The sequence below is a fragment of the Canis aureus genome, chromosome 19 (genome assembly GCF_053574225.1).
Source record: "Canis aureus isolate CA01 chromosome 19, VMU_Caureus_v.1.0, whole genome shotgun sequence".
In the NCBI taxonomy this organism is placed as follows: Eukaryota; Metazoa; Chordata; class Mammalia; order Carnivora; family Canidae; genus Canis; species Canis aureus.
In genome coordinates this window covers 55,578,865-55,605,627 of record NC_135629.1, presented here as the reverse complement: position 1 = coordinate 55,605,627, position 26,763 = coordinate 55,578,865, and the positions used below count along the sequence as shown (strand labels likewise).

General features: G+C 47.4%; 2 protein-coding genes across 11 annotated transcripts in view; one reads left to right on the top strand and one right to left on the bottom strand.

Annotated features, from left to right (window-relative positions):
- Positions 1-22,935, bottom strand: part of SAFB2 (scaffold attachment factor B2) — a 32,968-nt gene extending 10,033 nt beyond the window's left edge. For 2 of the 7 annotated variants that reach the window (XM_077860351.1, XM_077860354.1), the window contains exons 1-13: positions 22,644-22,850; positions 21,405-21,492; positions 18,172-18,236; positions 17,888-18,091; positions 15,671-15,733; positions 14,726-14,753; positions 13,301-13,811; positions 12,826-12,875; positions 12,220-12,323; positions 7,040-7,189; positions 6,838-6,950; positions 1,980-2,110; positions 844-935 (exon numbers count right to left, since the gene is read on the bottom strand). In XM_077860351.1, coding sequence (XP_077716477.1) covers positions 844-935; positions 1,980-2,110; positions 6,838-6,950; positions 7,040-7,189; positions 12,220-12,323; positions 12,826-12,875; positions 13,301-13,811; positions 14,726-14,753; positions 15,671-15,733; positions 17,888-18,091; positions 18,172-18,236; positions 21,405-21,492; positions 22,644-22,829 — 1,785 coding nt within the window. In that variant the 5' untranslated portion in view covers positions 22,830-22,850. Of the gene's footprint in view, positions 1-843; positions 936-1,979; positions 2,111-6,837; positions 6,951-7,039; positions 7,190-12,219; positions 12,324-12,825; positions 12,876-13,300; positions 13,812-14,725; positions 14,754-15,670; positions 15,734-17,883; positions 18,092-18,171; positions 18,237-21,404; positions 21,493-22,328; positions 22,379-22,643 lie in introns of those variants that run through there. The other 5 variants (XM_077860349.1, XM_077860352.1, XM_077860353.1 and 2 more) reach the window with 4 other exon arrangements.
- A 239-nt stretch (positions 22,936-23,174) lies between these two features.
- The window catches only part of SAFB (scaffold attachment factor B), a 35,032-nt gene continuing 31,443 nt past the window's right edge, over positions 23,175-26,763 (top strand). For 2 of the 4 annotated variants that reach the window (XM_077860346.1, XM_077860345.1), the window contains exons 1-3: positions 23,175-23,500; positions 25,529-25,678; positions 26,376-26,460. In XM_077860346.1, the coding sequence (XP_077716472.1) occupies positions 23,312-23,500; positions 25,529-25,678; positions 26,376-26,460 (424 nt within the window). In that variant the 5' untranslated portion in view covers positions 23,175-23,311. The remainder of the gene's footprint in view (positions 23,501-25,528; positions 25,679-26,375; positions 26,461-26,763) is intronic. The other 2 variants (XM_077860348.1, XM_077860347.1) reach the window with 1 other exon arrangement.

Below are 26,763 nucleotides of genomic sequence, written 5' to 3'. Positions count from 1 at the left end.
CTAGTCAGGCAGATGTTACTACTATTTATTTTTTTAACATCAAAATTATTTAGGTGGTAAGATTATGGATTGTGTTTTTTTCTTTAGGTTTCTCTTTTATTTTATTTTTTTAAACAGTTTCCTCTTAGCCCATAAGAAAAATGCCATTATGAATGACCGTATAAGAAAACGCAAATGTTTATTTGAAAACTAGGTCCTCCACAACAGTGTTCTTGGATGAATGCTAGTAGTTCTACGTACACTCTAAGAGAATAGCTCTCCTCAGGTACATTTTAGCTAGTACCTTCAGCTGGTAAGCAGAGGGTTGTGTTTTCCAGAGTAGAAAAAAACAAAATGAGAAGATACTACTTTGTCCAGCTGTGTAACACTTAAGAAACAGAAGTCTGTTCTCTGACAACGTGAAAGTCAATATTGCAGCAGACCCTGCTTTTCTCTCCGGTTAATGTAACAGAAGATGAACAAATCAACTAGCACTAGGTTAACCAAAGAGCAGAACCTGCCTTCTGACTTGGGATAGCTTGGGTCCTGCCCATCCTACCCAATAGTGGGCTTTCTGTGAACCAGTTTCCTTCTACAAGATGGTATAACCTGACAAAGAATCAGGAAAGGGTCAACAACACATCATGGAAAGTAAAAATATTAAGTGCCGTCTTGAAATAAGTTGTAGCACCCAACTTTGTGTGTGTATATACAATCTGACAGTTAATCACACACCTTCTAAGTACTTCAAACAACTCTTATTGAACTTTTAAAGGCAAAATGTTGTTTTCATAATACAAACCAAAGTGGTCATTAACCCGCCCTCGAATCAGCAGGACTTGTGGCTGCAGGAGCAACACTTACTCTCTCTTTTGACCTGCTTGTGGTTTTCACGCTAATGACAGGCTCTCCTTTCGATTTATCCATTACGACCGTCCGTTCCATTCCTCTGCTTCCTTCAGGAAAAAAACAGCCATCTGTGAACATCTGTGGGTACCCCCGCTTCCCGACAGCATGCTCTCAATGCTCTCTCGAGTGACACGTGCTAAGCCCTGGAGCCCCCACACCTCCTCTCTCTCTCCTTGTTGTGGCCTGAAGAGAGCACTACCAACATGAAGCAGCTGGAGTACCTTGACAGGTCTTTGCTCACCTGGAATAAAGTGGCTGTGATTTCCTCGCATTTCATAATGTAAATCTAAGTCAAGGTGGGTTCTGCAACATAAAGACATCCCACCCACAAGCCGCCTTTACCCGCAGGCTAAATCCTAGGGGCTCCGGAATAACCAATTTCCATTTTTTAATCCTCCTTCACATTCTGGAAAGCTCTGCAGAATTCAGGCCCTTGTGTTCTGAATCGGATGGTTGGGCTTCCCTTCCTTCATCTACGGCAATAAAGGCTTCCAAGTGGATTCTTCTCCTTGACGACACAATAACCAGACTCTAACCACCGCGAGGATTACTGATTTGGGGAGATTTGCAATACTCGAGGAACATTTTAAAAACACGTTCCTCATGAGGCCGCCGGTAAATTATCCCAAACACTTAAGATCTAATTTGTAATGCGCTGTACAAAATTCCAATGCTCCAGATGGCTGAGTTTTGTTTGTTTTAAAGGGTAGGGGGAACATGGGCAGGGAGAACTGGTTTTGTTTTTTTCCACAAAACATTCTGTGGAGCCTCATACAAATCCGAAGGTGCAGAACAACCTGCAGAACGGCATCAAACCCGTGACAAGAACCAGGACACCTCTCCCTCGCACATCTGGACGCTGTTCTGCCAAAGTTATGCAGGAAGAGCAAGAAGCCCAGTCCCTGAGTCGCTAGTGACCATCAATTACAGAGTGGAACCCTTAGGCGTGTGATGTCACCAGAAACTCCCCCAAGCCACTTCAGCCCGTGGCCCTGCTGCTTTAACAGCTCAGCCCAGCCCAGAGCACACCTCCCCCCAGCCAGACCCCCGCCCTCTACCCTCCCTGGGAGCACCTGGTAGGCTTGGCTCACCGGATTTGGTGACTCTGGACCGATTTGTAGGTCCTGGTTTCGGCTCATCCTCATCTTTTTCTTCCTTCTTAATGTCTTCAGGCTTTTTTTCCTCCTTTTTCTCCATCTTCTCTTCCTTCTTAATCACGGTTCTATTTAGAAACACGGTCATCAAACTTGAGTTCCTGGGACTCTGGTGGCAGTTCACACTCACTCAGACTTCCACACAAAACCAACCAGCTGGGCAGCAGGCGGTTGGGGAGACTTATGGGGAAACCGTGGTGATAATAACACCCTCATGAGACCCAGGCCTCACTCCCCCGGAGTCCTCTGCTACACCTGCAAATACGCAGCACAAAGCTGTGGGCTCGGGGATATTGTTCCAAACTGCTGGATGCACTGCTCTGCGAGACCAGCTCACGGCCATACGTGAGACACACTCTCTACCATCTAAGGGTGCTTGGGAAAAACAGATTTTCTGTGCTTCACTGTGTGGAATTTTTAAGTTTATGTAGAAGAAAACATTTTTTCAAAGTAAGTACAGTATAAACATAGGACGGAGACACAGCATGAATCGGATGTGAGGTACCTGCTACACGAAGCAGTGGGCCATCCGCCCTCAACACCGCACCTGGTAATTTCTGCATACCCTGGGGGAACCAAAACCATGCTCCATTCCAGCTCACATGGAGGCTGTTAGTAACATTTCAACCGAAGACAACTTTATTCTAAGCAGGGAACTAAATCACTGCCACTCACACAGGTCTCCCATATTCCCTAATGTTGTTTGTCTCAGGTAATTAAATGGCACTTATTAAATGCCCACCGCAGGCCTGGGTCCAGGATGGGAAAGCCAGGCCCCTCTGGGTTCCCTTACCAGCGCTCCCTGCCCTCTCTTCCCTATAATGCAGACAGAGCTCAGGTTGTTCAAGGAAACCTCTCCTAGCTCACTCTTCCCCTCTCAACTTCCACAGTACAGAGGTGTCATCTTTCTTTCTTTTGGGGGGTAGGGGTTGGATGGGGGAGGGGGGGCAGAGGGAGAGGGAGAATCTTATTAAGCAGACTCCATGCCCAAGGCAGAGCATGACCTGGGGCTCAATCTCACAAACCCAGAGATCATGATCTGAGCCAAATTAAGAGTCAAATGCTGGGCAGCCCAAGTGGCTCAGTGGTTTGGCGCCACCTTTAGCCCAGGGTGTGATTCTGGAGACCCGGGATCGAGAAAGTCCCATGTCAGGCTCCCTGCATGGAGCCTGCTTCTCCCTCTGCCTGTGTCTCTGCCTCTCTGTGTCTCTAATAAATAAATAAAATCTTAAAAAAAAAAAAAAAAAAAGAGAGAGTCAAATGCTTAACCAACTGAGCCACCCAGGCACCCCAGAGCTGTCATCTTTAAAATAATATTCAGGGGATCCTTGGGTGGCTCAGCGGTTTGGCGCCTGCCTTTGGCCCAGGGTGCGATCCTGGAGTCCCAGGATCGAGTCCCGTGTTGGGCTCCCTGCATGGAGCCTGCTTCTCCCTCTGCCTGTGTCTCTGCCTCTCTCTCTATCATGAATAAATAAATAAATCTAATTCTAAAAAAATAAAAAATAACATAATATTCACTTTGAGGTGCCTGGGTGGCTCAGTTGGTTAAGTGTTTGTCTTTGGCTCAAGTCACGATCTCAGGGTCCTGGAATTGAGCCCCATGTTGGGCTCTGCACTCAGCGCAGTCTGCTTCTTCTTCTCCCTCATGCTCATGTTCTCTTGCTCTCTCTCAAATGGATAAATAAAACCTTTAAATTTTTAAAAAATATTCACTTGGAGAAAAACTTTTTTTTTTTTTTTTTGTCTACACCCAATGTGGGGCCCAACCCACAACCCTGAGATCAAGAGTTAAATGTTCCACTGACAGAGCCAGTCAAGTGCCCTGAGAAAAACTTTAAAATTTAAAAAAAAAAAGACTTGCGAGAGAGAGAGAATGAGAATGGGAAGAAGAAAAGCATCCCTAACAGACTTTGCTGAGCGCAGAGCCCAACGCAGGGCTTGATTTCACAACCCTAAGAGATCATGACCTGAGCTGAAACCAAGAGTTGCCACCAGGCACCCTTAAAAATTTTTTAAATATAAACATGCACCATAATGAATGATGTGTACCAAGATCAAGAATTGTTATTTTTAGCATATTGGTTTTGCTTAAAAGAAAAAAAACAAGAATACAAAAACAAAATACAAAACCCCAAACATTGTGTATATACCAACTTTTCAAACAAAAAATTTCCCTGTGACAACAACCAAAGGGCCTTTACTGTTAATCACTGGGTTCCACTGCCTGTGCCGATGCTTTGTGAGGCTTCTGTTGCTTTTTTAGACTGGGATGGCACTGGACACGGCACTGGACATGCTGCCCTCCAACACTTCTCACCTCCAGATTATTGCAGGTAACACACACAGATCTGGTTCCCCTCAGCAGCTACAGCAGTTCATGCCCCTTCTAACAGGGACAGAGATCACTTCTATTGACTACATGGCTGCAAATAAAGCCACAATGAATCACATCTGATGTGCCTCTCCCAGCTGCTCTGGGGTGGCACCTTCTCTCCCCAAGGAGACCCCCCCCTACTTGTTTTGTACTCATGGCACCTCCTAGACAAAGGAACTTCTCAACACTAAGTTACAAAATAATTTCTAAAATACAAACATAGGAGTAGGAATAAAGGCTGGAGCCTTTCCAAATGGCAATATACATAAACATTCCAATGGCATTCCAAATGGCAACTCCATAAAAGTCACCACCAATACAACCCTAGGAAGACTAGCTGCTTCTTTGGAAAGATGTTTCTATTTCACTTAGGGGGGACTACTGAACCTAGATATTCTTAAAATTAAAGACAAGTTAAACAAGGGTGTTTACTGGAAGGAAAAAATATGGTTCAAACATTTTGAATTGCTCAACCTCCTAGCCAAACCATTTGAAAGTAGTTTGGTTTTAAACATCCCAAATTTGGGGGTGGCTTAGTGGTTGAGCATCTGCTTTAGGCTCACGTCATGATTCCGGGGTCCTGGGATCAAGTCCCACATTGGGTTCTGCACAGGGAGCCTGCTTCTCCCTCTGCCTATGTCTCTGGCCCTCTATGTCTCATGAATAAAAAAAAAAAAAAATCCTAAAAAAATAAAATAAATATCCCAAGTTCATCGCCTGGTTATGTGTCCCACTGCTGGGGCAGCCAGCTCGGACTGAATCCTGGCCTTGCCACTTCCTAGCTGGGCTGAGTGCTCTTTAGTTGGACACTTCCCTTTTTGGAGTCTGTTCCCTCTGCAACCTAGGACTCTTCCAGGGACCAAAGGAACCACCTGATGACAAATACAGGTGTGTTTTTTGTTTATTTTTAAGCACTGGTGATAGAATACTTCTCTGGAGAAGCCGCTGATTAAAGTAGAGGTCTTGCTTGTAAATATGCAAAGGCTAATCTGACATCCATTGCTCACTGGGCTATGGGTTCCAGTTTGAAATGAAGACCAGCAATTAAACCTTCCAAAATGGAGTTGTTAATTTAGGAATATCAATGAAGTCCACAAATCCACTCAACTACAAATTTTAACGTAAACAACAATGGCAAAATGGACAAAATGGAATCACTATGACAGATTCTCAGCAAAGGGTTCAATCTTTGCACTACATCATTTTCTAGTGATTTGGATCTAGTTGGATCATTTTCTCCAACTAGAGTGAGTGTGCCCCTAAAAGTGCAAGTAAATTGTTCTGACAAGATACACTTACTGTACTCAGCACTGAGAGTGCTCAGCACCACCATGAGGAACATCACCAAAATCTACCTTCTCCAGAACATTCTCAACTTTGAGAAAATTGTGAGAAATACCTGCTCTAAAAGACCCGTCCCTGGTTCCTTCCTTTACAGACAGTAACTCAGACCCACAGATCCCAAAGTTCTATGCAAGGTACCCCCAATGTGCCACAGTGAATTCACAGGTACCTGGGATACTTTACGTTTCTGAGTGAAATTCAATACTCGCCAACTGTCAGATGCTGCACAAACTATATGCTTGAGCTCATTCTTTTTGATATTAGATCATGTTAAGTTCCTGTGAACGTTTCTATAGTTTTAAAAAGTCATGATAGGGGGAAAAATAAATAAATTAACAAATAAATTAATTAATTAATAAAATAAATAAATAAAATATAATATAAAATATAAGATAAGATAAGATAAATAAAATAAAATAAAATAAAATAAAATAAAATAAAATAAAATAAAATAAAATAAAATATTGTGATAGGGGATCCCTGGGTGGCTCAGCGGTTTGGCGCCTGCCTTTGGCCCAGGGTGCGATCCTGGAGTCCTGGGATCGAGTTCCGCATCAGGCTCCTGGCATGGAGCCTGCTTCTCCCTCTGCTGTGTCTCTGCCCCTTTCTCTCTCTCTCTCTGTCTATCATAAATAAATAAATAAATCTTAAAAAAAAAAGAAAAAAGTTGTGATAGAAAGCAAGCACTGCATACACACCAGTCTGGATGAGAAAACAATTCCACGGTTTGAGTGGTTGTGCAAGGACCCAGAACAGTGAGAGGAATGAAAATTATTACTCTTCCCTCTTGCGTGTGTCATTTTCTTTCACCAACCCACTAAGTCATTTGGGTGTAAACACTAAGGCTCCTGGGAGTACAGTCACTAGGTGCCCTTACTGAAACCTGAACACGGAAGTGGAAGCAAGATGCACAAACGTGATACTTAAGTGAGAGGCTGGTGAGGCTGCCTGTGGAGAGAGGAGGTCATGTGTTTGCCTCCTGAGTGACCCTGTGGCTGCCACCTGCACTCTTCCTGACCCTCCCCACCCCCCTGCCAAGGGAAAGCTTAAGAGAAAAGTTTTAAATAATCACTTTACTTTTCAATTTTGATCTCCACGGGATGATGTCTGTCAACACTAGATAATTTTTCCTTCTTCACTTCACACTCCTTTCTGTCAGACAACTTCTTTCCAGCAGGTTCATTTTTTGCCTAAAATACAACACAGATAGAAATAGCTCCTGGCCCAGATATTCTTGCACGTGAACTCGATGGGTTACAACAGGCAAGAATCACCTCACCTTCTCTACGGAGATCATTCTCCCATGAAGCTCAGTTCTGTGGAGGTGGCTGATGCACTTTGTGGCCTCATCAGATGTCGACATGGTAACAAATCCATAGCACCGAGCGCCGGGACTGCGGGCATTGGTCACCACTTTGGCCCCGACAACCTTTATGAGAAAGGACACTCTCATTTTCCCATATCCATCACCATACAATTTGTCAAAAATGACTAGCGGTTAACTGTCACAATTCTTTTCTCTAGTTTTTACTTCTTCACAAATGGTCCTCCAGAATTAGTTATTAAGGTGGTTCTAACTCATCCTCACTATCAAAATGAAATTGGTTTTGATACAAGATCAGCTGAACTGGGAAAGCTAGAGACATTTAAAACTTCTCAAACCACAACTCATTCATTAATTAAAAGTCCTTCCCACTTGGATCATTTTCTCCAACAAGACTTCGACTTCAAGACAGGTTGGTGCTCCAAGCATGTATCCTTCCTGCTGCCTGAAAAGAACCTTGCAAACTAAAGGAAACATGGTCAACCAGGGCTTTCAGACACCGTAAACCAGGACAGATGGACGGGACGGTGACTCTTGTGGCGGGGGGTTGGGGGGAATGGACGACGACACGTAAACTGAGCCATATGGTTGCCCCAGTTTACTTCCTAGAGGTTCCAAGGCCATAGTCGGGGAAAGAAGGACCTGAGGTAAGGGCAGGGTGTGGTATCTGCAAGCTGAGCATAAGTCAGCATCTAAAGAAATCAAGGCAGCAAGAAATCATAGTACTGGAGAAGAAGTGCTGCGTAAAAACAGCTCCAGAGTGCTGCAAAGGGCCCCCAAAGTAGCACCCAGGTGAAGTAGGGAGAAAACCACCTGTAAGAGCAGAGCAAACAATCCCCAGGCTCAACGCCTCAAAGAATTCATTTTCCAGAGTGAACCTGACAGCCAGGATGAAAGAGCTTGCAATTCACAGGGCATTAGGCTGAGACCTCAGAAGGGTGCTGCCCGGGGAGTAGACAAAGGTAGCCCCGAACTCAGGCTGCTCAGACCTAATGAAGCCTAACAGCAAACCCAAGGAGGAATAAGTAACTGAACTGTGTCCCAGCAAAAGCTCAAGAATGTTTACCGGGACACATAAATAACTAGAATACAACACGTAAAGCACAATGTCTGGTGTTCTATCAAAAATGACCAGGTAGGCCAAGAAATGGGAAAATGACTCTAGTGAAGAAAACCAACCAATAAACAGAGATCAGGAACAGATTCCAGTAATAGGATTAAGGGACTATGACATTAAAGTTACTTCCTCTATATCCTAAACATTTAAGGAATTGGAGAAACCACTGAGCACGTTAGGTAAACACATAGGAAATATTTAAAAATGGCCCACCCAAAATTTTGGAAATAGGACAGCCAGCAGATATTACAAAAAAAAGGATGAGGGAACTTGGAGACGTAGCAACAGAAGCTACCCAAAATGAAAGAGGAGAAAGACGAAATAAACCAAAACAGAACCAGAGCAACAGCAGACTGCAGGACCACCCGTGGCATCATTAAAAGCAAGAAGCACAGGAAAAACTTAGTGGATGAAACCACAGCACACTTGCAGCACGAACTGCTCCAAACCAGTGACAAAGAGACCCTTCAGGTAAGCTAGACGGGAAAGACATCTGTGTCCTAAGGAACAAAGTGAGATCCACAGCCAACTAGTGAGACGACATGAGACAGCAACATGGAGGTGGCACTGCTGTCTGCTCCCCCCACCCAATTCTGCCCCAGCAAAAACAGCTTTCAAAATGAAAGCAAAAGGATGACAATTTTCAGACCTACAGAAGCAGCAGGAATTCATCCTTGGCAACCCTGTACTCTAGGAAACGTTAAAAGAGGGAGGAAAACAATACCCAATGGGAACCTGGATGTCAACAAGAGAATAAAGAGCGCCCCTAAAGATGAACACAGAGATAACTAAAAGCCCTTCTTATTCATGTAACTCTTTAAAAAATAACTGTTTAGGGCAGCTCTGGTGGCGCAGCGGTTTGGTGCCGCCTGCAGCCCGGGGTGTGGTCCTGGAGACCCGGGATCGAGTCCCACGTCGGGTTCCCTGCATGGAGCCTGCTTCCCTCTCTGTGTTTCTGCCTCTCTCTCTGTCTATAAATAAATAAAATCTTTAAAAAAAATTTAAAAAATAAAAAATAAAAAATAACTGTTTAGTGCCGCCTTCAGCCCAGGGCATGATCCTGGAGACCCGGGATTGAGTCCCACATCAGGCTCCTTGCATGGAGCCTGTTTCTCTCTCTGCCTGTGTCTCTGCCTCTCTCTCTCTGTATCTCTCATGAATAAATAAATAAATAAAATCTTTAAAAAAAAAGTTCAGGGCAGCCCTGGTGGCTTAGCGGTTTAGCACCACCTTTGGCCCAGGGCGTGATCCTAGAGACCTGGGATCGAGTCCCACATCAGGCTCCCTGAATGGAACCTGCTTCTCCCTCTGCCTGTGTGTGTGTCTCTGCCCCTCTCCCTCTCTGTCTCTAAAAATAAATCTTAAAAAAACAAAACAGTTCAAAGCAAAAAAACAAGAAAGCCTCCCCCAACCCAAAAACGTCAAAACCCAACCAATAAGCCAAACAAACATATTAATAGGCCAAGAATGTACTGTGTTGCTTATGAATCAGAAGTAAAGCTGTGATGGCACCACCACAAAGGCTGGGAGGAAGGGATGGTGGGGAACTGTTAGCAGGTTCACATGCCCTCTCGGGAACGAGAATCTTACTGAAGGACAGACTGTGCTGAGTCTTGTAACAGAATTCCTAATAAGCACAGTCACCAAAGAAAAATGTTCTAGTTCAACCAACAGCTCAAGGAAGAAACCAAAAGACAGAATATCTTGACACAAATGGAAAGGAAATACAACCCAGCAAAACGTACGGATGCAGCAAAAACAGTAAATGGCAAAGTTCACAGTGACTGAGGCCCACATCAAGAAACAAGAAAACAGCTCAAACGAGCTAACTTTACACTTCAAGAAATCAAGATACAGCAACACTGGTTATGTATACTAGTTCTGGCGACAAATCATTAAAGTACTCAATGCAAAAAGCAGTAAATACAGAGAAGGGATCCAAGCAACAGAACAGAGAGAAAACAGGGAGCCAGATGGCAAATTGAAACCCCACTATACCAGTGCTTGCGTTAGGGACACCTGAGTGGCTTAGTGGTTGGGCATCTACCTTTGCCTCAGGTTGTGATCCTGGGGTCCTAGGATTGAGTCCCTCATGGAGCTTCCTGTGGGGAACCTGCTTCTCCCTCTTGCCCATATCTCTGCCTCCTCTCTTATGAATAAATAAAATCTTTAAAAAAACCCAAAAAAACAAAAACAAATGCTCGCATTAAACGTAAACTCATCGGATACTCTGGAGAACTGAAAGTACAAGCCAGCACCTACATAAGTACAGAGCCCCTGATCAGGACACAAGAGCCTTGGATCTGGCTCTGACCACCTCTGATTCAGTAGCTCAATGTGAGCAAGTCCCCTCCTCTCTCCAGACCTCAGAATCCCCGACTATGGGATGACTGGACAGGGGCAGGAGGTTCAGGTGGGGACAGTATCCATCATCTCCACCTTCCCAGCAGACCCTAGGGTCCATGTTTCCACTTGTAGAGATGAAGGTGTGCTGTCTCCCTGCAGAGGAAAGCCCCCCATCTATTCATAGCACCTCATCCAGGGCCCAAGGGGACAGACCCTCCTGAGACACACAGATGCCATGCCTCTCAGAGATGAAGCTTCCCCTTCTTCCCTCTCTTCAAGGTCAGAGGGCTGGGGGCTGAGCCAATTACAGGGTCACATAATTTTTCCATCAAACTAATTATCCTTGCAAGGATATCACTTCTGATGGCCCTGAGAAGAGAATCCAAAACCACCTTCCTGTCCCTGGCCTTGCCCTCTACCTTCACGGCAGCCTTTGAGTAGTTCATCCAAATGACAGACTTGTCCCCCAACACGGCCCAAATCCCACGGCATTGGTCCAGTGCTGAGATCAGTGGCAAGGCCAACTCTATAATCACTCAGGCCTCGGCTTAAACAGCACTTATTCAGCAAGGTGCACTGAATCCAAGACCCCTCACTAGATTTGGTCTCCCTCTCACACACTGATGGTGGCTGTAACTTTCCTGAGTAAATCCACTGCAACGCACTGCATTTACGTAAGTGATCTCTCCAGCAGCTTGTTAAGATCTAGGACAGAGCCCTTACAGCTGCTGCTCTGCTTCGTAACCGGTGGCCAAATCCAGAAGTCAGTCAACAAAATAACTGATGACCGCATTACGAGCTTCAGAGCCCTCCTCAAAGACCTTCTCTGTGAAGACTCGTTTTGTGAATACTGCTTCTGGGTCCCGTCCACTCAAGTCACGAATGCATTTGCCAACTCCTACTCGGGGACACAGATCTGAGCAAAGAAATGCCTAGGGCAGGCAGGACATGCTGCCGAAGCTCTGCCTGGACTCCCTGCCAAGGGTCGCCACCTCCCCAACCCCTCGCCCCAGCACCCAGCAGACCAGGGCACTCCCCCCAGCTTAAGGTCAGACTGCTTCAAGATCTAATTCCGGGACAATGAAAATTGGCTTTAAACATCCAAGTCCCTGCAAAGCTTCTGAATTGTGTTATTTTCTTTCTGCCCCTATGGACTGCCTATTCGTTGATTTATTTTTAAATCACTATCCTGTTCCACTTCTTGGACCGTATACTTAAAAATGTGGGAATATTTAAGGTCAACTCTTCACTTACTATTAAGGATAAAAATTCAGCAGGCCAGCTTTAAGTTTTGGATGGGCTAAAGACCAAGCAGTTTCCTTAAGAGAAGTTAAAATGAATCATAAGAATGTTTAGACTGCAGCTGTTTCCATATGTTTTCTGTAACACAATGAACTACCTGTTGCTTATTATCCTCTCTCAAGGAGAAAACAAGGCACACTACACCAGACCATGTGGGCCTTTTCTCCTTCGTGGTTGTTTTTTCCTTTAAAAACCAGCACCAAAATAACAAATAAAAAAATAAAACCACCACCAAAAAAACCTCCAAAACACACAGAAAGGACCACCAAGGAAATTAACAACAGAAGAAAGAACTCTGCCAATTCCTGAGTTTGTTATTGATCACCCCATAGAGGCTGGGAGGCAGATGCTGGCGGCAGGGGGTACATACCTTCCCATACTTGTTGAAGAGGTTCTTCAGATCGGTGGCTCGAGTGGTGGACGACAGTCCACTGACCCACAGGTTCCTGCCGGAATTGCTGCCGGTGCGACCTGCTGCAGAAGGGAGAGGATCAGGCTCTATCCCCAGACCTCATGGGAAGCGCGCCCTGCCTCGGAACACACGCAGCCCACCCTTCAACCCCAACTACATCCAACTTTGCCTCTTCCAGTCTAAGCATTTATAGGATGGAAAACAAAAAAATTGTGTTGCAGAAACTGTTCCCTCACCCAAGGAATCATCAAGGTTGGATGACCAATTTTCAACCGGGACGGCAGTTTCTACAATCTTGTTCCGTTAATATAATGGGCAGAATGGGACCGTAATGGGATGTAGTGCACTAGGATTTTCACTATCCCATAAATGACAACCACAACAGAGACATAAACCACAGAAGCTCACCAACATTTCAATCTAGTCTCTCAAGATACCGCTAGGTGGTTACTTCCGGTAATCCTCAATGAAATCAAGGATCCCCAGTGTGGGTACCTGTGGGCCCCTCCCTCCCCAAATAAGGGATCCGTAGGCAGCTCCCTGCCACATTAAGTTAAATCATACCTTTTTCGTCTTTAATGATTGGCTTTATATCTTTTTCTTCCTTAAAAGAGCTAGAGACAAAAGTGAATGTTACTCACATGGGAAGAAAACGAAAGAGAACTAAATTAAAAGTATGGTATGTGCTAAAACTGAATACCTACCAGAAAATTAGTCTGAAATAAAATTTTAAGACACCTCTGCAAGCTTCTATAGGAAATCTGACCCCCAAGATACAACGTCAGATTCTTAAAAGTCAATTGGATTTAGCTGAAGATAGCAGTTAACAATTTAAGAACACAACCATAGTAGGTTGAGAAAAAGAAAAGGAATAGATTCGCCCATTAAAAATACACAACGAGAAATAAAACAGTGTTTAGAAGTAAACTACAATTGCATCAGTCTGGCTGGCCAATTGCAGAAAAAACAGCTTATGTGTGTCATTAAATGACCAATGAAAAGGAGATAGCGTCTGGTCTAAAACTGAGAAAAAACAAACCTCATTTTCTGATCAGCGCCCTCACTGGCTGAGGACTCTTTAGGAGCCGGAGGGACTTCATTACAAGCTTCAAAAGCAAACTTCTTCACGTCTTCTTTGCTATCTCTGGGGTCTGGGCTTGAGGCTTCCTGGGGCGCTTCCGCGGCCTCCTCGCTAGAGGCTTCCGTGTGCTCTGAGGCTTTACTACTCTGCTCAACTGGCTTCTCTAGCCCTACAGGCTCACAGTCCGTCCGCGCGCCATCGCCTGGCTGCTCCACGGGCTCCCTTTTCACTACCGCTAACAGGGTGTCTGCCCTGCTCGACTGAGCTTGTGCTGTTGACTCGCTGGCCAAATCTAAATCACCCTCCTCCGGATGGGCGCTGCCAAAAAGGTCCTCTTCCTCCGCAAGCTTTCTGTCTGGCCCCACGCTACTTGTATCCTGTGCCAAGGGCTGCTCCAGCTCGGAACCTTCTTCTTTTACTGGCTCAGATTTACAAGTTTCCCCCAAAATGTCGAGTATTTTCTCATTTTCTACGGATTTAACAGGAATAGAATGGCACAAGGTTTAATTACCAGGGAAATAAAGCAATCACAAATGCGGAACTGGCACGGCTGCCATACTAACACGAAGAGAACCGCTAGCTACACAGAGATTGGAAAACCCGCGGGTACACAAAGTGACAGTGGTTACACTACCTGCGCTCCGACTGCTACGGTAAGCCGCTACGCTACATGGAAGAGAAAAGGCCCCCACAGACTCAGACACCTACAACCACGTGGCTGCTTCTCGACAGTCTTCTTCGTGTTTGTCTTCAAGTGTGGGTCTTCAGGCTTAGTTTTCCAATGTCCAAGGTGCTGAATCGAACGCGGTCGCCATTCACTGAACAGCTCAATTTCCCAATTTCCTTGCATTTCTTTTAACGCAACGGTCCAAAACGCAAACCAGAAACTCTTCTGACGGCAGGAGGGCAACGCAGTCCGTAAGGGGAAGAACACGTTGCAAGTTTTCCTGAAGAAGCTCCGTTTCCTCTTCTGGTATCCAGTCACTTCTCAGGTCATAAGTGCCCTGACAACCGCTTTACCCTGCCTTAACTGTGTTAATCAAAACGACTGTGGCAAAATATCACAAGATCTGTTTCATGTGTAGAAACACATGGAAGAATCACAGGGGGGGATTACTTAAATGCCACTCTACGTGGTCAGAGAGATGAAAATAATCGCTACATCTCACCAAATATATTTGACCTCCAGAAACCAGAACGGCACTTCCACAGATCTGGTGATACGAGTGGGTTTCCAATCTCTGATCCTTGTACGATCTGGATTGTCCACCATTAAAATAATTTACACCACCATACATAGCTTAGAATATATAGATTGAAAAAAAAAAAAAAAGAGTGGGAAAACTTTCAAACCATTAACTGTTGTGTTTCTCTTATCAGTACCTGGCTCCAATAGAGGTTCTTCAATATCCTATTGTAAAAGAGAAAAGAAAAAACCCACAGGGCACTTAAGAACTGGGCAAATACACATCCCTGGTAGATACAGCTTCAATCACGTGTGAACAAATACCTGTCTCAAACAACTTTCTCCACTTAGAACATGTTCCATTCTGAGATGATTCAGTGAGGACCAGCCCATGTTGTTGGCCTCTCCCTCTCTTGAGGGTCTGGCCACCCCACCTCAAGTCTGAGCTGACCTAGCAGCCTCTGGAGAGGGCAAAGATAGCCACAGTGAGAGGTTGCAGAGATGGCGACCGCCTTCTAGATCCATGCTTGACTTGAGAAAGATCTATTTCTCCCCAAATGAGCTGTTATTTGTAACTGGAACCTGCCAACAAGACCCTGTAGTTTCCTCCTCTCAAAACCTTCCCCTGACTTCCCACTGTACTTAAGACAACAGGCCAAATACCTTCCCTGACCCACAGACGTGGATAGTCTGCCCCCCCCCCCCCCCCATCTACAGCCTCACCCCTGCCTCTCTGCCCCTACCTTGTGTCCTGCATGCCTACATTCAGTCCCTCTCCCTCCTGGCCCAAGGTACTCCCCTTCACCAGGCTAACTCCTGACCCATGTGTCTGACCTCAATTTGGGTAGGGGTTCCTCTGGGGAACTTCCTCCCAGAGGAAGCGTTGACAGCCCAACGACCTGAACTTCTCCCTTGAATTTTTTTCCCCTTCCAGTTACCTTCTTGTTGGTTATTACAGCACTCCCACTAAAAGGCAAATAGGACCGTACTTGTTTGGATGGACCTCTTACCCCAGGCACTCAGCTCAGAATCAGCACTCAACGAATCATTTTTACACACAGATACATATCCTTTTTCACTACAGAAGATCAACCACTCTCGTCACATTTCCAACCACGTAACACCAAACAACAGTTCCTTACCGGAGGTACTTTGAAGTCCAATGATGAAGCATCCAAAGTGTTCTCGAAGCCCTCCCCATCCACCTGAAAGGCAAATGGAAGACCACTTAGTGGAGACAGAGTTGTGCCAAGGCCTGCAACTCACTACTTTCTAAGTGGCCTACATGTCTACTTCCCTCAAGTGCCCACCCACCACCTGCAAGTTCACTGTTGGATTATTCAGTATCTTGCCAGCCTCCTGCCTGTTCCAGGACTGGGTGGTACCGCACCTCTGCGAGGGTCTCACAGACACCAGGTGCTCGGTCAGTACTGGCCCAGGAAGGTACATATTCAGTTCCTAAGCAGCGACTATTTCCTAGTCGTCCACATTCGTGAACCAGACACGATTTCAGGGCAGGACTCAAATGGAAAATGAAGAACTTCATACTTCTCTGACTTCACTTGGTAACAATACTTTTAAAAATAATACTTGGGCACTTTCTCCTAGGGTGCTTTATTTAAAACGTTTAACTGAGGGGCACCTGGGTGATCCAGTGATTGAGCATCTTCTTTCAGCTCAGGTTGTGATCCTGAGGTCCTGGGATCAAGTCCTGCATCAGGTTCCCCTCAGGGAGCCTGCTTCTCCCTCTGCTGATGTCTCTGCCCCACTCTGTCTCTCTCATAAATAAATAAATAAATAAGTAAATAAGTAAGTAAATAAGTAAACAAAATCTTTAAGAAAATAAACAAGAAAAAAACCCCACTGAGCTGGTATCTTTTTTTTTTTTTTTTTTTTTCCCACTGAGCTGGTATCTTAAACGTCGCTCAACTGGAAAGCTTTTTACCTTAAGTGAAATACAAAAACATGACTTCCCAGACTTCTTTTTTTTTCCTTTTCCACGTTTGAAGTTTATGACCTGGATGCTTTGATTAACTATGAGGTAAGAAGGGCAGCCCCGGTGGCGCAGCGGTTTAGCGCCGCCTGCAGCCCAGGGCGTGATCCTGGAGACCCGGGATTGAGTCCCACATCAGGCTTCCTGCATGGTGCCTGCTTCTCCCTCTGCCTGTGTCTCTGCCTCTCTCTCTCTAGCTGTGTCTCTATGAATAAATAAATAAAATCTTTAGAAAACAAAACAAAAAACAAACAAAAAAAAAACTATGAGGTAAGAAACCAAATCTGTGCTCTGGAAATAATTAACACATAAGATCATTCTGAGAGAGGCCAGCAAGTCAGCTGCTCAATGACATGCTAGGCCGAGGGGCAGTGATATTTGGAGCTTGTGACTTTTGACCTTTAAGGTTTAAAGTCCAGTCCTATGAAAGCACTTTTTTCTCCTTCCAATTCAAAGCTAGAATGCCTTTAAAAAAGAGAGATTAAAAAAAAAAAAAAAAAAAAAAAAAGACAGATAACAGAAAACCAAACCAAAATACAAAAAATACCACCCAAACTAAGAGGGCTGAGTATGCCAAGAAGTAGGATCGAAATGGCAATCGGTTTTAGGACGGCCAGCAGAATTCTCCACCAAATGCTAGAAGTGAAAGCTTGAGAAAGCAACATTGCTAACAGAATTCAAGCCCTCTTTTACATACAAGGATGTTTTCCTTTCATGGGAGGGGTACTTCTGAGGGCATGAATACTCTCCTTCACTCTTTTGTCTTTTACTATAACCACCCTTTGCATACGATGAATCTTAAAAACAAAACAAAACAAAACAAAACAAAATGGGATGAACCCACTGATGAGATTCTGAACTGCTTTTGTTTCTTTTTCCACACTTTCTTTTAAGATGTTTTCCAAAAGAAAACACTCTCACCTATGGGGTCAACCTTTTATGACTTATGCTTAGAAAGAGCCTCCCACCCTTCTGTAAAAGCACTGAAGGAGCGCCTAGGTGGCTCAGTCAGTTAAAGTCTCTGCCTTCAACTGACTTCATGGTCCCAGGGTCCTGGGATTGAGTCCCGCATCGGGTTCCCTGCTCAGCAGAAAGTCCGTTTCTCCCTGTCCCTCTGCTCCTCCCCCTGCTTATGCATGTGTGCTCTGTCAAATAAATAAAACTCCCCAGCATCGTAGAGAAGTGAACCGTTAGTTAACATCTGACTTACGTTGAGTTTAAATAGATATAATTTACCATGAAGTTTTAGACACAGGACTCCGTGTTTATGGTGATGGCTGACTTGGCAGTGCACTATTTAATTAACCACCAGCGTGTTTTCCCTCAGGGCTACCAGCATATTCCACTATGTCTTCAAGTTACCTACAGCATGCTCTGTGAGCTGTGCCGGGAGCTCTTGCAGTTGTGCTGCCACGTAGTCTTTGCTATCACAAAGGGAACCGAGAATGCTGTCAGCACCGTCCTCCCCAAAGTCGGGAGCACTGCTATTCTCAACTTCACTTTCTTCCAACACACCAACATCCATCATATCGATGTTCTGCAAGCTCTCTAAACCTGCCTCCATATCCTCCTGTAAAGAGAAGGCAAGGTGTCAACAACCAGGTGGCTGATCACAGAACTGCTGGGGTCTCTACTGTGGATGCCACATACCTGCCCGTCTCTGGAATCTTCTTCCAGGCCGTTGTCTTCTGTACCTTCTTCTTCCATCTTTTGTCCTAATTACAAAATAAATTTTCAGTCACATAATACTCAGGTTCTGGCCTTAAAAACGTGCAAATCTTTTATTCTAGAACCCCCCCCCCCAAGGAAGGGCGTATGCTAAAATGTCTGACAAGGAATTAAGAACATAAGTCATCTATCTAGAAACTACATGTAGCCCAAACATTCAAAAGGGAAACAAATCACAACAGTCTGCTCTTATATGGGATGCCAGTCGTTCTCAACAGGGAAGTGGGGTGGAATTTAGCAATGACTGGAAACATTTCTGGTGTCACAACTCACGGATGCCACTGGCATCTAGCGGGTAGTGACCACGGATGCTATCCAACATAAGATGGTGCACAGGATAGTGCCCTGCCAGAAAGAATTACTTACCCCAAACTGCCAACAGTGCCAAGTTTGCAAAACACTGCGGCCCACCAAAGAGTGTCTTACAACTTTAAAACAACTCATGCTTCTAAACAATATTTAACAATATTGGAAAATGCCCACCAGAAAAAAAAAAAAACCATACAGAGTAGACCTAATTTTTGTTTGTATGCAATCAAGTGTAAAGATGCATTTATAAAATATACACACGAGAACGACTCAAGGCAGTCACCAAAAGGGGTTAAAATACAAGGCAGCAACATTAGAGATGATTCTACTTTCACGTGCATACTTCTTACATTTTCTAAAGTATCCAAAGGTACGCTTTCTATAGATTTTTGAAATGAGAAAGCTAAACAGAAGAGATATCAATCAGTCTTTGAGTACAGATGCCAACTGTAGTGTGTACCCCTGAAGCATCTTCTGCACCATCGTTATGAACAATGGCTCTGTGCTCTTTAAGTTAATACTCTCCAAAACACCAGCAGGTTTATCAGCTGCACTTGACACAGGAGAATTTGGTTCAGCTCTTAAAAGCACTCTAAAGATGTTTGGTAGCAGCACCCACTTTCAGGGCCTCTAAACAGTATCCAGCAATACCCACAAAGGATGTCGGCAGTAGGGATGGAGACCAAAAAGTGCCCTCAAGGAGAGGGAGATTGACAAACACTGGGCAGAGAGGCTGGACACCGATCCTAAGGGCCTGGCTTCAGCTACCTAAAAGCTGAAGGCGTGTGGGACAAAGATGCTAGAAACTCTTGATTCAAAATTGTCACCTTTCAAAACACACCCACAAAATTCAAAAATTTTGCCTATTTAAATATGAATTAGTTAGAAGGAGGTTTCTTGTTCTAACTCATGATGATGTTTTTTCTCAGAAAGCTTCACAACTTTTTACTTTTAAGCAACCTTGGAGACCTAATTTTGACCAGGACACCGTGAGGGCCCAATGCTTCATATAACTAACCATGTGTGCAGACACCTACAGAGAATGACACTGTCTCAACAGCCCACCGGAGCTGTCCTCTGCCCCAGGGCCCAGGCCACCCCTTTCCTCTGAGCCTCTGGCGACCTCTCAGAAAAAAAGGAAGGTGAAGGGACTGGTGTCCTTCTCCTCCCAGCTACAGCTAGCTCTACTGCCACCAACATTTCTTTTCATCTACAGAGTACTACCAAAGCTTTTTTTGACAAAACGGTAAGTCCAAGCACTTTTACCGTCACCTAAATTGTAATCCAGACATTTGGACACGTGCTGGTAGCACTTGGTTAAGGTTTAGTTTGTCTAAGGATGCAAAGATCCCTGTTAAGCCAAGAACACTAATTAGTAAGCCTTGAACCTCTCAGGTTTTAAATGAGCACCTACATTAGGAACTTTCGAATGAACACATACGCATCCCTCACTCTGCTAGTCAGCATTTATACCTGACCACTCTAGGGGCGGCAAAATCCCATCGCGTTAAAATTCAACTTAAAAAATAAATCTCTTTTAAAACCTAAACAGTTTAGCCTTTCAGAACACACATACAAGGTTTTAAACAGACAAGTCATGTGAAAGTTCTTCTAGAAAAGTGCTTATAAAAAGTTAAAAAAATCACTGAAAATGCTACAAGGTAATTTCTTTTCCCTTTCTAAGCATCTGTCCTCCAAGGCCTAAATACATGGGTTTATGTCCAGCCATGACAATTTTTGTGTTGGCATTTCTCAAGAAAATAATCCTCATCCCCCAGAAGTTCCTAATTACATTGTCCCTACTCACATAAAACCTAATGAGGATGAAGCCAATGCGGGTAACAAGGTTTCAAAGTTTCATGAAATTAAATGCTTCCAAAAATAGCTAGTACCACCCACAAAAAGAAACAAGGCACTAATCGATGTCACAAAGTGAAGGAACCTTGAAAACGCGCTCAGTAGAATAAGGCAGACACAAAAGACCACATGTTATAGAGTTCTATTTACATGACACAGAAGTGTCAACTATGTAGTGCCAGGGGCTGTGGGAGGGGCACATGGGGAGCAAGTGATAACAGGCACAGGGGCTTGTTTTTGGGGTGATGAAAACCTAGAATTTGATAGGGTTGACAATCACATAACTTTGTAAATACACCAAAAGCAACAAGCTATACGCTGTAAATGGGCAAATTGTACAGTATGTAAACAATACCTTAATTAAAAAAACAACAAACCTCGCTGCAGGGCACCTGGCTACCTCAGTGGGTAAAGCATATGACTCCTGATTCTGTGATTTTTAAATCCTGATCCAAGGTTGTAAGTTTGAGCCACATGTTGGGTGGAGAGAGGACTTAAAAATAAGATCTTAAAAAAAACCCACAAACCTCACTGGTAAAAAATAGGGTGGGTGCAAATACTCCAACAATCTATTTTGGATCCTTAGAGATACTGGCTTCTAGTCTGTCTCAGATTGGTGTCATCTTCTTTCGTTTAAAGTCCCGTTTTTGAACCAGGAAGGAAGCCACGTAGCGAACCTGGTTGCTCAGAGCAGCTTTAAGAATGTGCCTCACTCCGGTTCTTTCTGAATCCCAGGACAAGAATTGAGATGTCTTTAACACACGCTTCAATTTTACCTGGCACCTGCACATCTCTCTACTCCTCCCAGCACCCAAAGAACTACTTGCAGGATAGTGAAAATGAAGCCTACTTGTTAGATGGGAACAACGAAGAGCAATGACATCCTCCTGGCCTGGAGGACAGAAGCGGTGTTAAAAAAAACTCGATCCCGTGTAAGTAAGTTCTCTACACACTCAGGCCTCCAGCAATAGTTAAGTACAAGCAAATACCTTTAATACACCTCTTTGCTGTCCTCTTGCTTGTGGCTTCCAGTGCAACACCAATTTCATCAGGATCCTGCCCCTCTTCCTTAACCGCCTGTTAGGGAGAGATGGAACTTTACAACTCGTGGAGAGCTGCAGGGCACGGGTTGTTCTCTTGTTAAGCAACAACGTCCAGCAGACAAAGTCAAACGCGCTCCCTCGCAAAGAGCAACTCTGGGTCTGGTATCTGGGAGGCAAGCCCAACAGGCACGGGTTCACGGGATGAACCCGGGACGACCTGGTTCTCTCTGGGCCCTAGGCGCAGAAGACAAAGGGATGTGAGTGGGGGCTCCAAGGTGCGGGTCAATGACCAGGTCCAAGCTGGTCCTTAAGCTAGAAACTGCCCCACCTTCCGCTTTAGTAAGGTGAACAGGAAGGGGCAAGGCACTGGGTCTACCACCTACGGAGGAGGGCTGAGTGGTGTTCCACCAGCTCGGTCTGACACTTGGGGAGAAAACCCACTAGACAAATGGGGTAGGGGATGTGTGCCTGGCGGAGGTGGGGAGGGAGGGAGGCGGCTCAGTGCCTCTTCCCCAGGACTGCCGCCAGCCTGGGCACTCCGGGGTCAACTCCAGCTCTGCAAGGAGCTCGTCTGGGTCGGGCAAGACCATCCCTCCACACTCAACCTGGGGCTGAGGGCGGCCAAGCGGGGCATCAACGCAGGACGGTGCAGGGTGGGAGGCGAGGGAAGGCGCACCCTTCAGGAAGGACCCTGGGGAGACCCGCTAGGACCTCAGGGCGCCGAGCAGGAGAAGAGCAGCGGAGCGGAGGGCACGACCGGAGCAGAGCTCCTGCAGGGGGAACAAGCACGACTCCCTCTCCGGGAAGATCCCAAAGCCTCGTCACTCCTCTGTTCTCCAAACTGAGGCGCGGGGAGCAGAAGGCACCTACCCAAGGTCACGGACCCGGGTCCCCCCCGCGCTGGGGCCCGGAAGGAGCCGAGGGGCCGCCCGGTGGCCCGAAGGACGCGCTGCCAGCACTGCCGAGGCGACCAGCTGGGAGCGGGAGCACAGGCGAGGCACAGAGAGGGGCGGTGACGGGCCAAGGTCACACAGCCCGGCCGGCCCGGCCCCCGGGGCCCCGCGGGCTCAGTCCCGAGCGGGAACGGTGGAGGAGAGGCGCCCGCGTCCGGGCGCCGCGGTGACAGGCCCGCGCGGGGGCGTGCCCCGGCCCCCCGCTGCGCCCCCGGACGTCGGGCCGCCTCACCTTCTTGAGCCGCTCCATCAAGACGCTCTTGTTGCCGCCCGTGTCCAGGTTCCGCTTCTTCAGCTCCGCCCGCAGGTCGATCACCCGCAGGTCGCTCAGCCGCCGCGTCCCGGCCTCAGAGGCGCCCGATCCCACAGCGGCTGTGCCAGAACCCGACTCGCCGGACCCTGCCAGAGTCTCCGCCATCCCAGGTTCCGCGTCCCCCGCCACCCACTTCCCACACCGCCGGCGGCTGTAGCGGCTCTGAGCACAAAATGGCGCCGCCTAAGAGGAAAACGCACTCGCTTCCTCCCGCCCCGCTTTCCGGCCGCGCATGCGTGCCGCACACGCCAGCTTTCTTAACAGCACGCGCCCTCGCGCGTCGACCAACCGCACGTTCCCCGCCGCAATGCGCAAGCGCCGTAACTGCAGCACGCATGCGTGACGGCCGTGCGCGGCGGGAGGCTGTCGACATGCAACGCGCCTGCGCACAGCCCTTTGAGCGCTCACCACGCATGTGCACACGCGACCGGCAGCGTCGGCTCCGCGCCGGGTGCGCCTGCGCAGAAGAGAGGCGCGCCAGGGCGGCTGGAGCGGTTCCCTCGCAGGCGGCGCCATTTTGTGCTGGGTGCCGAGATAAAACCGGCCCGGTTCTGTGTGAAGTGGGCGGCGGAGCCAGGGTCCCTGGAATGGCGGAGACTCTCTCAGGCCTAGGCGATTCGGGTGCGGCGGGCGCAGCGGCTCTGAGCTCTGCCTCGTCGGAGACCGGGACGCGGCGTCTCAGCGACCTGCGGGTGATCGATCTGCGGGCGGAGCTGAAGAAACGGAACCTGGACTCGAGCGGCAACAAGAGCGTTTTGATGGAGCGGCTCAAGAAGGTGGAGCGGGGGCCCTGCGGGGGCGGCCGCGGCCGGGACGGGGGGGGGCTCCGGGCTGCTCCCCCGGCTCCTGCCAGGCCCCGGCGGGATCTCCCCGCGCGGCGGGGCCCCGGGGGAGGGAGGAGAGTCCGGGCGCGAACCGGCGCGGGCGGCGGGGCCTGGCGGGCGGGGGCGCCCGCGGAGGGCCTGGCTCTCGGCCGCCCCCGAAAATGACGGGGAGCCCCCGCGCCCCGGCTTCCCGGGCGAGGTGGGGGCGCCTCGGCCAAGGTCACACGGCCGTGCGGACGGGGCGGCGGGACTGGGACCCGGGCCGGCCGCGGGGCTCCCTCCGGGCCCGGCAGGGTCGACGCGCCGGGCCCACGCTCGGAGGTGGTTTTTTGTTTTTTGTTTTTTATAAATGTGAATGCTGCAGCCGTGGGTCGGGGAAGTGGCGCGGAAAGGGAAGTGCTGTCTGCGATGGCGAGCGGGGACGGAACAGACGCCGGCGGGCGGAGCGGCCCGTCCCCGTCCCCGTCCCCGTCCCCGCGCCTGGGCTCCGGCCCCTGCGGCTCTCCGCGGCCTGGCCCCGGGCTCCCAGCGCTCCCAGGGCGCCTAGCGCCCTTCCGGCCCGTGTATTCTGCAGGGAAAAGGGGAGAGCGCGCTTCCGTGCTATAGGATTAGGCGAGATTGCACGAAACGGGCCTGGCGTGCCGCCTGGCACAGGACGGAGAGGATCCCTGTCCCCATTGGCCGCCCTCCTCTGTGCCACCGTTTATCTGCAAAACCGGGGCCCTCATCCCTATCCTGGGGGGGGGGTGTGAAAAGCTCGAGCAGTTCAATGTTCGGGTCGCTCTGCTTCCCCCCCCCCTTTTTTTTTTTCATATCCTTGTTGGCTTCTTTGCTTTTTCTGTCGTTTAGTCCCCCCCCTTTTTTTTTTTCTCTTCTTGAGCCTTCTCCCGTGCAATCTCAGGCTCACCACCCCCAACCCCTGCAGGCAGTGTGATTTGCGACTCCTTCCACCCTCCTGGCTCCCGATCTGAGGACCCAGGCAGGGTATTAATTATTACTGGTGACTGTTAAGGGGAAGTAGGGATTGTTTCCATTTTCCTGAAGGAGAAAGCTGGGGCTCAGAACGGTGGGTTGGTTAAGTTCAGAGTCAGTTGGGCTTTTCTGGCTTGAGCTTGTGTTTGTTTCACCGTGGATACCAACTTCCTTTACTACTCGGGTTGCGGCAGGTAATTCATCAACTAAGGTGTTCTAGAAAGGATGCCACCAGGGCCCCCGGTCAGCAAAGCCAAATTGGGACCCTTATCTCTTTCGGATGGCATTGAGAACCTTCCCGTCAGATTGGTAGTGGAAACGGGCCTGTGACTTCAAGGATCCTCCCTATCATTTCTGAGGCATTTTACATTTCTTTTTTCTGTTTATTTTCTCAGAGGTATGGTCGTAGTATGTAAATATCATTGGTCTGTACGTTTATCTGCTCTCTTATTGAGTGCATCTGGAATTGTTGGCCATTTTTTCTTTTTCTACTTCTGGCATATAGTTAGGGTCCTTTTTCTGGTCATTTTTCCAGGAAGGGCAAATGAGGAAAAGGCTGAAGGAACACAAAGAGTGTAGTTTCCCAAGCTTTATAAAGATGACTCATAGCCCACAGCGTCCCTAGGGATGATCCTGTAAACACTGCACCCAGAGAAGACCTATTGAGGGGCAAAATGGTACAGCTCTTGTCTGGGGCAGTTCTCTCTTCTCCTAGGGGTATTCCATAGTCCTCTTTTGCCAGCAAGAATGGGAGGGACTTTCTGGTTGTGCTTTCCTTGATTCCAGAGCAGAACTCCCAATTCCTTTTCCTCATGCTGGCTTTGGAGAAAAGGGAGAAATTTTCTCTGTTCCTGGTACAGATTAGATGTGGAGCCCATAAGCCCCATTGCAAATTGAGACTTCCACACTAAGAAACTGCTGAGGATCTGAAATTTTTTAAACTATCTACAAATTAAACATGCTGTTTGAAGTGTTTTTTTAAGATTTTATTTTATTTATTCATGACAGACACAGAGAGAGAGAGAGGCAGAGACACAGGCAGAGGGAGAAGCAGGCTCCATGCAGGGAGCCCAACGTGGGACTCGATCCCGGGTCACCAGGATTACACCCCGGGCCGAAGGCGGCGCTAAACCGCTGGGCCACCAGGGCTGCCCTGAAGTGGGTTTAAACAGAACTTGTGTTTATAGAATAGTACAGTAACAAGAAAAAGGGTTATCAGTAAAGCCTAAAAGCAAAGCCCAGTATTCAAGGATATCACTGATGTCATGCTCAGTAAACATTTGCTGCTCACCTCCTTGGTGCTACGCCCTGTGCTGAGCGTGGGTGCAGACTGTTCAAGGGAATGATGAGCTCTTGGGTGGGAGGTGGGGCTTGCCCAAGAGGTGGTTATAACTCCCTATCCTTTCAGGTAGGTCCCCTAGTGGTTAAGAACAAGACCTTTGGAGTCAGTCATAGATGTGGGTGATCTGATGAAGTGGTATGGGTCATGTCCAGTCTCATGGCACACACAGTACATCTCAGCCAAGTGAGTAAGCGTTCTGTCCAGACAGTGCCAAGAGTAGGCATGGGGATAGAGAGGATGTCACAGAGGGTCGAAGCAGCATATTGCTGGGTGAAATCATAGGAAATGGAAGACTGTGCTTTTTGAATTCCCTTGGGTCCAGGAATAGGATGAACTAGATTGTGGTGACGTTAGCATTAAGAAATAAGTTGACTTCAGAGCCTTTGTTCCAAGATAGAGCAAGACAACAAGTGGGTAGGGGGAGGCCCTTTCCAGATCAGCAACCTGAAGTTTCTGTGAAAGTCAAGTCTGTATGCTGCTTTTTTTGGTGAACTTTTTTACCCTTCCCTTCAGGCAATTGAAGATGAAGGGGGTAATCCTGATGAAATTGAAATTACCTCAGAAGGAAACAAGAAGACCTCAAAGAGATCCAGCAAAGGTATGAAGGATTTTATAAATGGTGCAAATGTTGAGGACTTTCTTCACAATTGCTTCCTTTGCTAATGAGCCTGTTTACTTGGCTGTGTTTGGGAGCTGTGGACTACCCTGTGACTCCAAAAGGCCTAGAATGAAGTTGTGCATTTCCTTTAAGATCCCTTCAAGGGCAGCCCCGGTGGCCCTGTGGTTTAGCGCTGCCCTAGTCCTGGGGTGTGATCCTGGAGACCCGGGATCGAATCCCACGTCGGGCTCCCTGCATGGAGCCTGCTGCTCCCTCTGCCTGTGTCTCTGCCTGTCTTTCTCT